This window comes from Tiliqua scincoides, chromosome 2 (genome assembly GCF_035046505.1).
Source record: "Tiliqua scincoides isolate rTilSci1 chromosome 2, rTilSci1.hap2, whole genome shotgun sequence".
Classification (NCBI taxonomy): domain Eukaryota; kingdom Metazoa; phylum Chordata; class Lepidosauria; order Squamata; family Scincidae; genus Tiliqua; species Tiliqua scincoides.
The window spans coordinates 131,128,605-131,142,993 of NC_089822.1; the positions used below are offsets into that span (position 1 = coordinate 131,128,605).

At 47.2% G+C, this 14,389-nt stretch overlaps 1 protein-coding gene across 1 annotated transcript in view; it reads right to left on the reverse strand.

Moving 5' to 3' along the window:
• Positions 1 to 14,389, reverse strand: part of GALNT6 (polypeptide N-acetylgalactosaminyltransferase 6) — a 57,884-nt gene that overhangs the window by 29,688 nt on the left and 13,807 nt on the right. The window contains exon 2 of the mRNA XM_066614467.1: positions 4,143 to 4,791. Within this exon, the coding sequence (XP_066470564.1) occupies positions 4,143 to 4,630 (488 nt within the window). The 5' untranslated portion in view covers positions 4,631 to 4,791. The remainder of the gene's footprint in view (positions 1 to 4,142; positions 4,792 to 14,389) is intronic.

Sequence of the window (14,389 nt, forward strand, 5' to 3'; positions counted from 1 at the left end):
CTCATTTGAGGGAAGTCCGCCCGTCGGAAGTCAAGGGTTTTTGTTAGAGATTTGCCTGGTATTCTTCCCCCAACGTGCACGTCAAAACGGATCGCAGCATGATCACTGTTCCCCAATGTCTCAGTAACGTTTACATCTCTAACCAGGTCCTGCGTACTGCACAATATTAAATCCAGAGTCACCTGTCCTCTGGTGGGCTCCGTGACTAGCTGATCTAAGCCACAGTCATTTAGCACGTCAAGAAATCCGGTTTCCTTATCCTGACCAGAACACAAATTGACCCAGTCAATAAGAGGCTAATTGAAGTCCCCCATGATTACAACACTGTCCCTCCTTGTCACTTCCCTGATCTGTTTCCTCATTTCAAGGTCCCCATCCGATTTCTGGTCTGGAGGACGATAGCACGCCCCCAGTATTACATCGCTGCACAAGCCTGGTAATTTAACCCACAGAGATTCTACGGTGGAGTCGGACCCACCTTCAATCTCTACTTTGCTGGATTCTATCCCTTCCTTAACATAAAGGGCCACCCCACCTCCAACACGCCCCTGCCTGTCCCTCCTGTAGAGTTTATAGCCCAGGATTGCGGTATCCCACTGATTCTCCGCATTCCACCAGGTTTCCGTTATGCCCACTATGTCAATATTTTCCCTTGTCACCAGACATTCCAGTTCTCCCACCTTTGCTCGTAGACTTCGGGCATTCGCATAAAAGCATTTATACACGGAATGCCCCAGGATGGGCAGCTTATTCGCTCCTTTGTCCCCGCATCCTCTCATTGTGCCAAACCGTCTATCACATCCCATCACCCTACCTTTCCCAATTTCTTCTCCTACCCTGCCTTTGTCTTGTTGTTCTCTAACCTCCCCATCCTCATCCCATAGGGATGAGGAGTCCTGAACCGGATGCCCCTCGGCTCCTGTCGGCCTTCCCCCAGGGATCAGTTTAAAAGCTGCTCTGCCACCTTTTTAATGTTATGCGCCAGCAGTCTGGTTCCATTCTGGTTCAAGTGGAGCCCGTCCCTCTTGTACAGGCCCCGCTTGTCCCAAAAAGTTCCCCAGTGCCTAACGAATCTAAACCCCTCCTCCCTACACCACCGTCTCATCCACACATTGAGACCCCTGATCTCCGCCTGCCTAGCTGGCCCTGCACGTGGAACAGGTAGCACTTCAGAGAACGCTACCTTTGAGGTCCTGGCTTTCAGCTTCCTACCTAATAGCCTAAATCTGGCCTCCAGGACCTCCCAGCTACACTTGCCCACGTCGTTGGTGCCGACATGCACCACAACTGCTACCTCTCCCCCAGCACTGTCTACTAGCCTGTCTAGACAAGAAGTGATGTCCGCAACCTTCGCACCAGGCAGGCAAGTCACCATGCGGTCCTCACATCCATCGCAAACCCCCCTCTCTATGTTTCTAATAATCGAATCCCCCACTACAAGAAGCCCCCAACCCCCCTCCCGCCGAGGAGTATCCCGAGTACGCTCGGATACAGGCCCATCCCCTGGAGAAGGGATCCCCCCCAGGGGATTGTTTCCCTCCTCTCCAGGATGACGTCCTCCAGTCCCGAGACTTCCTACCCGGGCTGCCGAGGAGCTGCACGCCTGAGGTTGGGACGAAGCCTGATCGTCCCCGGAAGTCTCCCCATGGTCCTCCTCTGGCTGCCTGCGCTTCTCCAGGTCGGCCACCAAGGCTTCAAGGGAGCGGACGCGTTCCCTGAGACCCTGGAGTTCCTTGCACCGAGGACACACCCATAAGCTCTCCAGCAGGCCTGGCAGGCCTCAGAAGACCTGCTAGAGGTCTCACAGAGCCACTTCTGGTTTGCTCAGCAAATCGGATGAGACTTTCTCCTCGTATCCATGAGTCAAATCCATGGATGCCAGATCTGTGGATACCCAGGGATGCACTGTAATGGCTTTTTTTTTTTCAGGAGTTATGGGCATGTTGAGTTATGGGCAACACAAAGCATGTTGATGCTGTATACCTTTGTTCCCTGAGCTGGCGGTATAAGCGGTGTCCAAATGAAATACAGATTTACCAATGGAATGAGTAAATCTTGAATGAGTTCTTTGCATCTGTCTTCATGGCAGAAGACCTCGGGCAGACACCGCTGCCCGAACGGCCCCTCCTGACCGAGGAGTTAAGTCAGATAGAGGTTAAAAGAGAAGATGTTTCAGACCTCATTGATAAATTAAAGATCAATAAGTCACCGGGCCCTGATGGCATCCACCCAAGAGTTAAGGAATTGAAGAATGAAGTTGCAGATCTCTTGACTAAGATATGCAACTTGTCCCTCAAGTAAAGAGTAAAGAAAAATATTTCTTTACTCAGCATGTGGTTGATCTGTGGAACTCTTTGCCACAGGATGTGGTGATGGCGACCGGCCTGGACGCCTTTGAAAGGGGACTGGACAAGTTTCTGGAGGAAAAATCCATTACGGGATACAAGCCATGATGTGTATGTGCAACCTCCTGATTTTAGAAATGGGCTATGTCAGAATGCCAGATGCAAGGGAGGGCACCAGGATGAGGTCTCTTGTTATCTGGTGTGCTCCCTGGGGCATTTGGTGGGCCGCTGTGAGATACAGGAAGCTGGACTAGATGGGCCTATGGCCTGATCCAGTGGGGCTGTTCTTATGTAGGAGGACACACCACAGTGGGCATGCAAACAAGGTGGAAGCAGTCACTGACAGCATCTAGCTATGCGATGGTTAGATTCATCACACCTCCGCATCCCAATCAAGCAGAAGACTGGTCAAGTTCTCTACAACCCCAAGGTGGAAGTTACAGGAGACTGGCCTCCCATGAGGCCATTGCTTCATGCTCTTCATGCTGACTGGAATAAACTGCCAGGTGGCAAATTTTAGCTTGGGGGGGGTGTCACAGGACCCTGGGTGGCCACGGTCCCGCTCCCCTTGCTTGCAGCCGCCCTCACTCCAAGCAGCACACAACTGTGCCAAGAATGATCACAGGGCTGGGTAGGTTCTCCTGCTTGCCCCCCGCAGGCTTTCTTGGTGCAGTCGGTCTGAGCAAAGCTGGCCACTTTTTTTTTTTTTTTTGGAGGTGACCGGCTTTGCTCTGACCCAGATGGGAAGTACTGCAGTTGCGTGATGACATCACTGCAATTACTTCTGGGGTGGGGATGGCAGATGGGTCATAAGAACAGCCCCACTGGATCAGGCCATAGGCCCATCTAGTCCAGCTTCCTGTATCTCACAGCAGCCCACCAAATGCCCCAGGGAGCACACCAGATAACAAGAGACCTCATTCTGGTGCCCTCCCTTGCATCTGGCATTCTGACATAGCCCATTTCTGTAATCAGGAGGTTGCACATACACATCATGGCTTGTAACCCTAATGGATTTTTCCTCCAGAAACTTGTCCAATTCCCTTTTAAAGGCATCCAGGCCAGATGCCAACACCACATCCTGTGGCAAGGAGTTCCACAGACCGACCACACGTTGAGTAAAGAAATATTTTCTTTTGTCTGTCCTAACTCTCCCAACACTCAGTTTTAGTGGATGTCCCCTGGTTCTGATGTTCTGTGAGAGTGTAAAGAGCATCTTTCTATCCACTCTGTCCATCCCCTGCATTATTTTGTATGTCTCAATCATGTCCCCCCTCAGGCGCCTCATTTCTAGGATGAAGAGGCCCAAACGCCGTAGCCTTTCCTCATAAGGAAGGTGCCCCAGCCCAGTAATCATCTTAGTCGCTCTTTTGCACCTTTTCCATTTCCACTATGTCTTTTTTGAGATGCGGCAACCAGAACTTGACATAATACTCCAGGTGTGGCCTTACCATCGATTTGTACAACGGCATTATAATATTAGCCGTTTTGTTCTCAATACCTTTTCTAATGATCCCAAGCATAGAACTGGCCTTCTTTACTGCTGCTGCACATTGGGTCAACACTTTCATGGAGCTGTCCACTAGCACCCCAAGATCCCTTTCCTGTTCTGTCTCACAGTTCAGAACCCATTAGCCTATATTGATTTTTGTTTTGATTTTTTGCCCCAATGTGCATTACTTTACAGCTACGTGGTCAGCTATTACTGGTCAGCTACATGGCTGCAAATGCTTGTCTGTTTTCAGTTTGGATTTATTCCTGGGCAGTACTTTCTACAGAAACGGAGAAAGGTCTTACTCTGGAGGTCTCGTGTCTGGTCCCAGGGCCCTCTGGAGAGAGATCCGGTCACTAGCATAAGCATTGAAACAATGCTTCTCATAGCCACGCTCCTTCTCCTTGGCTTCCTCTGATGTCCACTGATCCTTCTTGAATGGTTTGCCGTCAGCACCTGGGCTATTGGGGTCCTGTGGCGGGCGCTCCATAAAGGGTTTCAGCTCTGCTGGTGTGTAGTAACCTGGCAGGCAGGACTTGCTGTTCTGTAGAGGTACCTCTTGCTGAACTGGAGCCCGGATCTGTAGCTTTGGCATAGAGTCACGGATGTTGTTGACAGCTCCCATCATCATGTCAATCATTTGGTCTTTCCTGTCCACAATGTTTTTTAGCCAAGGCTCCTCCCTATGGTCCCCATTGCCTACATCCCTCTGCATGATAAAGAGGAAGATCACAAAGACAATGCCCACAAAAGCCAGCTTCAGAGGGCCATAATGTCTTCGAAGCAGCCTCATTATGGCTGAGGTTGTGGATACTGTTCTTCTGTCAAAGCTGCACGCTCTTCAAGGCTTTAGTTAAACTGTGCAATCTCACCATCTTCTTCCCAATTTAAGAAGCACACAATGATTCAGATAAATCTTGAAGGAAAAATGTGCACCTTTTCGGCACCACTCATCTAAATGAGAAAAAGATAGACACTTAATTTTGAAGCAAGTTATTCACATATATCTTTCTCTTCACTGTGAGATACCCTGCCATTGACTCTTATCTCAAAAACAGCAATAGAAGAGTAAGAGCTGAGTGGTAAAGACCACAGTAGTGGCGTAGCTAAGGCTGGAGGCACAAAATTTTTTAACTCCCCCATTTTAACAAATCAAGCACCCCACCCCCCCAGTTGCATCTGGTTGTGTCCAGGAGGTAGTCTGAGGCACAGGAAAGAACTGCAAGGCCACCTCAGAAGGCCTCCAGGAGGCCTTAGAAAGGCACAAAAACCAGAAGGGTCTTTAAGGCCTTCACGAGGCCTTGTACAGCTTTTTTCCCCACCTCAGGTTTGCCATTGGGGCGGGGGTTTGCACCCCTTCAATGCTTAGTACCCAGAGCAATGTAACCCCTGCCTCCCTTAGCTGTGCCACTAGAGCACTGTCTGGTCTGCCAACCCTGCAGCTGGTGGTCCTATGGTGAAGATGATCCCAGCCCAGAAGCCCCTTAGTGCACGGGAGAACTCAGATCTAATGATAGCAATGGAGGTCTGATGCTGAAGATGTCTTCTGCTGCTGAACAGGAGAAAGAAGCAGCTGTTGACTTTAAGCAGATTCAACTACATATGACATGGAGGATGTGTGATTGAGCTCCCAATGTCGTCCCCCCCCCCCCAGCAACTGGGACAGTAAAGCCTTCCCCCATCATGCCCAATACAAGTTGCTCCCCCGGAGCTGCTAGTAGCTGCAGCGGGGGAACATGCAGATACAATATGAACGCGTACAGTATTTCACCCTGGGGATGATTTGCAGGGGTGGGTGGGTGAAGAGGGTTAAAACCCTTAGAAGTTTAAATCCAAATTGTGCTTCTGCTTCTGTTGCCTTTGAAGGGAGGTCCAATCATGGATTTCCTCCGTCATATTAGTTTTACGGTAAATAATCACACATCTCTTTGGGGAAAAAGACTTTGTATAAGTAAGTGAACTACCTCCTCTACAACAGAGACTTCAGTAGATCTAAACCAAGGTGGCTGCACTGAGAAACAGCACCACCAGCACCCCATTCATTTTGCATGTAGTGTGTGTACACACACAGCTGCTGTTGTAGAAGGACTAGTTTTACCCCACCAGCTTGCAGGATGTTATGGGTGGGTGAACAGACTGTCGATTACAGGACATGTCAACTATATTTCTTATAAACCAGAGGCATTTGTAGAGTTTGTTCCCAGTATCTTAATTCACAAAGTTAACATTTGCAAAGCCATCCCAACACCATTTGCTTTATGTTTATCGATCACTGACAATTTCATAATAATGTGTTGCTGTCAGACAGGCCCAATCATCAAGAGACAATCACAGCTCTTTCCATTCCCCCCCCCCCACATAAAAACTTTTTCAATTCATATGCACACAATAGGTTTTGATTAAGAATATCTATATATTTGATATTTATATACGATAGTGTTTTGAATATTTATATACTATAATTACTACATTTATATAATATACTTCAGCAGAAGTTCAAAGTGGTTTACAGAGAAAAATCAAACAACTAAATGGCTCCCTGTCCCAAAAGGGCTCGCTATCTAAAGAAAATGCAGACCACCACCAGCAAATAGCCACTAGAAAAGACACTGTGGTGAAGTAGAGGGACAGTTACTCTCCCCCTGCTAAGCTAGTTAGCAAAGTAACTAACAAGCAGAATAGTTTTGGTGCTTGCTAGAATCATAACCAGTGGAGGGGGGGGGAATCAAAAATGTTCCTACTCACTGTATGAACATCATTCATGGTCTCTGGGTCTGGAGCAGGTGCTCCTGTTTAAGTATTAAGACAGAAGTGGGGGGCTCACAACTCCTATTTGCTGTTGCCATCAGCAAAAACAAATACACTGGTGGTCTACTTCTTGTAACACAGCCACATCAGCACTGGAAAGAGTCTTCCGGCAACCTCTGAAAAGATTTTTAACAGCTGTAAAGTTGCACAGGGCTTCTCCTTGTTACAAGATTGTGCCCACCAGCCTTTACTGATCTTCAGAGTTTCTGACTATCACCTTCATTTTTTAAAATACTACTTATTAAGGCTGCCATGCTTATTAGGATGTAAGGTCTGATGGAACTCAGTGTGCCTTTTGAGAAGGATCAGGTTGCAATGAAGATGAATCTGTCCCTTTTTGTGGGGGGGGGGGCAGACAACCCCACCCACCACATATCCTTTGAGCCTGGATGTTACCATGTTCTTTACACACAGGACCAAGAGAACTGCCTTGCAGTAAAGCTTGTGTCAAAGCTGCTATCAGTCACATCCCATTTTTAAGGGCGCCTACCAGAACTCAAGCACCACCCTGGAAGGGTCAAGATGCAGCTTGCACCACCATGGATGACTAAGGATGAGGAACTGTCATCTTAACATAGCTACTTCCCTAGAACTTGTGGCTTCCAGCCAGGGCACTGACAGAATTCTCTACTAGAAATCCTAAGCCACAGGACTGGACAGGAAGAACACCACACCCACAGAAGCTATCCAAAGTTGTAGCCCTTTCAATGTATTGTGCTTTTATCCCACTCTTCCTTTAAAAAGCTCAGACCTGTTTACAGAGAGCACACATTTTTTCAAACCTGGAACATATCTGGTCTTTGCTTACTGAGTTTCAAGCTGTTAGCCAAGTAGTATAGCTACTGCTATAACCACAGAAGGTCCAAATCCAATCCTTGAATCTCCAGTAGAAGCAAGGTGGGGAAAAAGCCCCTGCAACTGAAAATCAACAGTACTTGACAAAGCTGCCCAGAGACAGCAGGCCCTTGGCCCATCTAGATCAGTATTGCCTATGCTGGAGGTTCTCAAACTGGGTATCGTGACACCCCAGCCAGAGAAGCTCTGTCTGTGCCCCTTTAAGGGCTGGGGAAGGGGAATGCAGCAACACTGTCAGGATGATTGCACTGCTGCCGGGGCTTACAGGGGCATTTACGTTCATCTGAGCTAGTGCTGGCCTTTGTGCAATGTGGGGAGCCTTGGACGCCTCTGCAGGGCTCCCCAAGCCTCAAAATATAAAAATAAAGATTGTGACCCACTTTCTGGTTGGGGTGTCACGACACCCAGTTTTCAATTGTGCAACTGGAAGTGGGTCACAATTGTTATTTTTAGATTTCACGAGGCTCCCCGCATCCCACAGAGGCCAGCACTAGCTCAAGTAAGTGTAAATGCCCCTGAAAGTCTTGGCAGCAGTGTGATCGTCCCAGTTGCATCGCTTCATCTCTCTCCCCCTCAAAGACATATAGCGGTTCCCAAATTCCCAGTTGGGGAACCACTGGCCTATGCTGGCTGGTGGCAATTCTCCAGAATTTCAACTTCAGGGTCTTTTCCAGTCCTAGAGGGAGATGCCAGGGATTAAACCCGGACCTTCTACAGGCAAAGGAGATGCTCTGTCATTGAGTTAAACCTCCATTCTTCCCACAGTGCTACATCCACCAGTTGTCTGGCTTGCTATATGGTTTCAGCATACAGCATTGGGAGCTCAAACATCACTGGGGTCTTTGGGCAATGAGCCTTTACAGATGAGACCCTTCAGCCTGGAAGAGGCAGGACACGCAAACCGAGAATTTGGAACTTCTCGGGCACTCTTCTACAAGCAAGAACAGCAATGCTGCTATGGCAGCTATACCCTTTGATCCTGGAGCCAAAATGCTTGATCTGGGCACACTCCAGAGCTGAACCTGTGCTTGCAGATGATTCTTATTCAGGCCCCTTAGAGCAGTGGTTCGCACACATTTAACACTGGGACCCACTTGTTAGAATGAGAATCTGTCAGGACCCACCGGAAGTGACAGCATCAAGCAAGAACATTTTTAACAATCCTAAACTGCAGTCCTACCCAGGATTAAGTCCCTTTACTGTCACTGTTAAAAGAATATACATAGTTGCTTGTTAAAAGTACATTTAAAGTACAGTACAAAGGTCTGTAACATTTCCCCCAATGCAGTCACATACCATGGTAGCATCAAGTCTAATATATTAAAAATAAAATATTGAAATGAATGGGGACCCACCTGAAATTGGCTCGCGACCCACAGTTTGAGAAACACTGCCTTAGAGAACATGCAGTTCTTATACCCCTATCCAAAACAGATGACAGGGAAATAACTTTAACTTACCACAAGGGCTTCATTTCTAAGGCCAGGAAACAGAATTCAAGCCTGCCAAGCAGTTAAGGTTACTCAGCACATTCTCATCATGCTCAGAGGCACCATCCACACAGTTGTGAATATTCCAGAACAGACCCCTAGAATCTAGAACATATTCGAAGTCTGGGTATGTCTGATTAACTCTTGCCAAACTATTCTACAAACTTACAAGCAAGAACCTATCAACTAGCAAAGCCACAGCAATGAAAGGTCTTGTGACAATCATTTAATTTCCCAAACCAAGGTAGTTTTGGAAAGGGATAGCAAGTTTCAAAATGGAAAAGCAGCAGAGCTCTAGATCGGAGTGCCCAAACCCCGGCCCTGGGACACATGTGGCCCTCGAGGCCTCTCAATGCAGCCCTCAGGGAACTCCCCGTCTCCAATGAGCCTCTGGCCCTCCAGAGATTTATTGCAGCCCGCACTGGCCCGACGCAACTGCTCGCAGTGTGAGGGCAACTGTTTGACCTTTCGCATGAGCTGTGGGATGAGGGTTCCCTCCACTGCTTGTTGTTTCACGTCTGTGATGCAGTAGCGGCAGCGAAGGCCAGCCTTGCTTTGTGCAAGGCCTTTTATAGGCCTTGAGCTATTGCAAGACCTTCATTCATTCATATAAGTTCATCTTTAATATATAAATTTATGTAAACTTATGTAAATTTATTCAAATTTTAAATGTAAATTAATTCTTCCCCCCCCCCCGGCCCCCAACACAGTGTCAGAGAGATGATGTGGCCCTCCTGCAAAAACTTTGGACACCCCTGCTCTAGATAGAGGAATTTCTGCAATCCAAAATACTGATGCGACAGATCCTTTCAGGAACCAAACCAACAGTTACTCCAGACAAAACTCAAGACTGGAATCACAGAGGCAGGAACCTCAGAAGCAGGTTTGTGTCAATCACAGGAACTGGGACAATTTTCAGTAGTTTAGGGGAAAGTACACCACATTTCATGCGTTTGAGCCTTTAGGAGCGTTTCAAAACGGAAGTTAAAAAGAGAACAAGCCAATCACTGGATCAGAAGTCAGGAGAGGTAAGTAAAGCATTCCCGGCTGATGAAAGACATGCCTCTACCTCCTGGTTTCTGAGTCTTCCATTCTGAACACATTTATTAGGGAGCAGGTCTCACTGAACACAGTGGGACTTGCTTCCAAGTTAACATGCATTGGCTGGAGCTCTTGAGCAGGGATTGATTCCATATACTTTACAACCCTGAGGGCTATAACTTTGACTTTTAAGCAAAAACATGCAATCCAATAACCAACCCAGCAGTGCAAGGGGATGCCCTTCTAGATAAGGCGCAACCTGTATGCCGAAAGACAGCACTGCTTATGGTTAAACTGCGGTAAGAGTGTTAACACAGAATTTTCAAACCAAGTTTGACCACCAACACCACCACTGGATAGTCAGCATGTAACTTAACTATCGTAAACTGGAGAATCACATTAATTTCTTCTGAAAAGCAACAGGGTTGCTTTTAGATGGGCTTTTTGTGCATCTACAAACCCCATTTTCTATTACAGGTCTACATTCTATTACAGGCATTCTAGCTGAAACAGAAAAAGCTGTTTCTGACTGAGTGGTCACAACAAACATTGCTTCCCATGTAAAGAGTCTGCCACAACCTGCAAGCACATGGCAGAGTGCGCCGGGGGGGGGGGGGAGCCAGCATCCATCTTTGCTTCTCCCTTGGCAGACAACCCTCTTTTTCTAAGCCACATCAAATCCCTGCAAGCATTAGCATTTGGTCACACTGGAGTTACCTACCCCACCTATTCCAAACAGGATGTCCATTTCTCTTCTAGGATGGGAGGAGGCCGAGGAGAATGACTTGCATGGGTTTGTGAACTGCAATTTAAAAAGGAAAGTAAAAAGTTGCACCCGAGAAACACACTAGGGGGAAGAAGATCAGTCTCTGCTGTTAAGGCGGCTGTGGGCCGCCTCTCTTCCTGTCTGAATTAAAATTACATCCTACACACAGGCACACTTTTGAGGTTTGAGTCATTAATTTCGACCTGGGGGCAGAGATGCAAGAGGCTGATTCGCTCGGGTGGATTTACAGCCAGGAATTGATTTATGCAGTCTTCTTGCTCAGCACTTCCCAAACCTCTTGAATTAAAAGAGGGCGAGTGAATATATATTTTACAGGCATCTTGAATCCCAGAACGTGATTTCAAGGAAGTGACATTCAGGAACATCTGAATTTTTGGTACCTTCACTGGGAATGGTCTCTTCCCCTACGCCAAGTTGAATGCATCCCTCCATTGATCTGCAGCGTCTTCTGACCCTGCTAATGCATCTCAATCAGCTCTGAAGCCAAGATTCAGGCACAGGGATCTCCCACTCTGAGCAAACAGTAGCAGCTCAGTCAGGGCTCTCCCCACATTATTCACTATTCATGATCTCATGCAGTGCTAGCACCAGACTGCTGTGGGCCTCTATTGGGCCCTCCATAGCATCTCCCAATGTCATCCTCCATTACCAGGGGCTGGCTGGTTCATTGGCCATTGCTCAACCTGGTCAGCCCAACACCATCCCTGAGCTTGTGCTCAGGATACAAGTCAATGCAAGTGAAGAACTGAAATGCACAACAGAAGTGCACTGAAAGAGTCTGTGTTGCTACTCACAAAGGGAAGGGGGCTAAAGGGACCCTTTACCCATCTCTCTTCCTGTGTGAGAACGAGTCAATGAGCAGAGCCCTTTAGCTATCGTTCTGATCAAAATGTGGTGTCCCATAAAAGCCAGCAGCCCACCATGTCTGTAAGGAAAATGAATTCTTTTTATCCTTCACAGAGAAGGCAGAATCTCTTAAAACAGTGAAATATTATATTGTGGATCCATCACATAACCACAAACAGAATCCTAAAACCTTTATTTAAAAGGCAAGGCATTTCATACAGCTATACTCTGCTAAATTCAGAACAGTCAACTGAAGCCCCCCCCCCCCCCAAAAAAAAAACTTATTCAAGAAGTTGAACACATGCATAGATCTCATTGCACTCTTCTCAGTGCCTGTGTTGCTTGAAAAACCTTGCAAGATTTCCCAAGTGGGGACCTCTACAGACAGTCAGTTATCTGCAGCATCACCAGCTCAGTAGGTTTATCTATTGGGGGGGGGGGGAGGGAAACACAGCAAACAAAGAAGCAAGCACGAGACTTTATACTCCTGCATGGCTGACAAAGACAGTCTTTTCCACTAGCATATTTGCAGAATCATATGCATGTTGGTAATTTGCATGCTTCGGAGGACCGGCAAATAGAACAGAATTTCTTAAGCCATTTCTGCCCAATGTTGCATATACACAACAGGGACTAAATGCGTACACCTGTGGGCCAGGCAAAAATGGGTTAAGTAGAATTGAAGAAAACCCAAGGAGGCAACCAACACTATGTGCCCGCGTGCACACAAGTATTCTATGTGCTGTCCAGGTTTCTGAAGTAGTTAGTTAGTACTACAGTCAGTTTTTTTAAATCCTTGAGCCACCAGCACATAAAAAAGAAGACTTGGGGAGTCCAACCCTACTATCCACCCAACCACATCTAACTACTTGCTTCCTAGCGTTGGGAACTTGTCGCAAAAATGTGTGATTTTGGGTTACTCGGGCAACTTGTGAGTCGCACGCGTGGAAGATCTGACTCAAGTTAGGGCCCTCCTGACTCGGTACCCGTCCCCACGCATGCTGACTCAAGTCTGCCTGTATCTGGGAGTGCTTGCTTACCGTTCTCGCCATGTGGAAAACCTTGTGGGGCAAGCATCCCAACGGCAAGCAGCAGGGATTTCTCTGGTGTGCTCCCTGGGGCATTTGGTGGAGATACAGGAAGCTGGACTAGATGGGCCTATGGCCTGATCCAGTGGGGCTGTTCTTATGATCTTATGTAGGGAATTCCAGCCAGGAAGAAGGAAAGGGTTAATGTGAACAGGAGGGGGAGGCAGGATTGGACTCTCTTTTCCTGTCTCTGATAGGAAAGAAGGAATAAATGATCATTAGACAAAGGATCAGCATTCTCATATTTTCATTTGCTGAGGGTCGGCAGAAGGAGGAGCAGGAGAGGGGGAAGCCTCATTGAATGAGCAGCTAAAGAGGGTCTACTTCTGAGTAGAACTGCAAGAATCAGGTCATCCAGGTAAGCTTCCCAGCTGCTGCATGTGACCATCCTCCCTCCCACCACCTCTACCCTCTTTACAGATGGGTGGGGACATCAGGGGAGTGAGTAAAGGGAACTCAGATACACACACACTACCCAGCAGCAGCCCCGCTTTTATCCATGGAGGGCTTTTAAAGGGGGGAGCTACTTGATTTGAGGCACTAAAGGGTGACTCGGTGACTTGGAAAGCGCCCCCGTTATTCTTTCGAGTTGGGTCGTGGGGGGGGGTGGTGACTCGGTGATTCGTCTTGAGCCAAGCCCCACTGGGTTTTGCCAACGCTTCCTGTATTGCAGTTTGCTTGTGGTAAACAGGTTATGCAAGAGCTCCATCACAGATTCAGACTGGGATTAGATGCCTCACCACAAGCTTTCTAAAAGGTGGATGGAACTATAGTTTTTCCAGCTCTGATGTGAAACTGTGGTGGAGTATGTTGGCTTTGTGTCCAATGCAATCCTGGTTAAATAAGAGCGTGCGAATGGATTTTTCTGCTAGAACATATTTATTGCCCATTGTTGCACCAATACTAGCCCACAAAATGGCTTACAAACAATTGAAAGCAACATAAGACAAATACTGTCTAGAGCCAGAGGAAACAATACTTGCCCCGATCCATCTTGTTACATGGAAGACAATATGAACATCCCAGTCTATCCCCCATGCCTATTTCACCTCTCATCTACACAAGAATGTGCAAGATCCATATATGTAGGTAAATCACTGCAAATTTTGTGATTCAGGTCAACAGTGCAATTTTATCCACAGGAGATTATGCATATGAGACATTCACACATTGACTACAAACACACACAGTGTAGTAAGGACTGACCTTTTTATTCACAACACATTTTGATCTCCAAAGTCTTCTGCAAGTGAATTTAAATATCTTAAGGAGTAATGCAGTACAACCCCATGCAAGCTCAAAGACTAGTTTTACTAAACACTAATCCTTAACATTTCTCCCCTCCCCATAACGTATGTGCTTCTACAGCTGTCACTGACAGGTTCTACACCTGGCTGCTCCATATTCCATTCCCACATGGAAAGAGGACAAACACTTTTGTGCTGCCTTCCATGGGATGGGCTGGATCAGAGCAACATTTTATCCACTCCAGCCTATAGTAAATTCTTCACACCATCACCTAGAGCAGGGGTCTCCAAAGGGCCCTAATGATAGAAGGCAAGCAAAGCTGTTTAAGGCTGAAATCTTTTGCAGAGACTGCTTGACAGGATCCACATGCAGGGTGACTAGAAATGTGA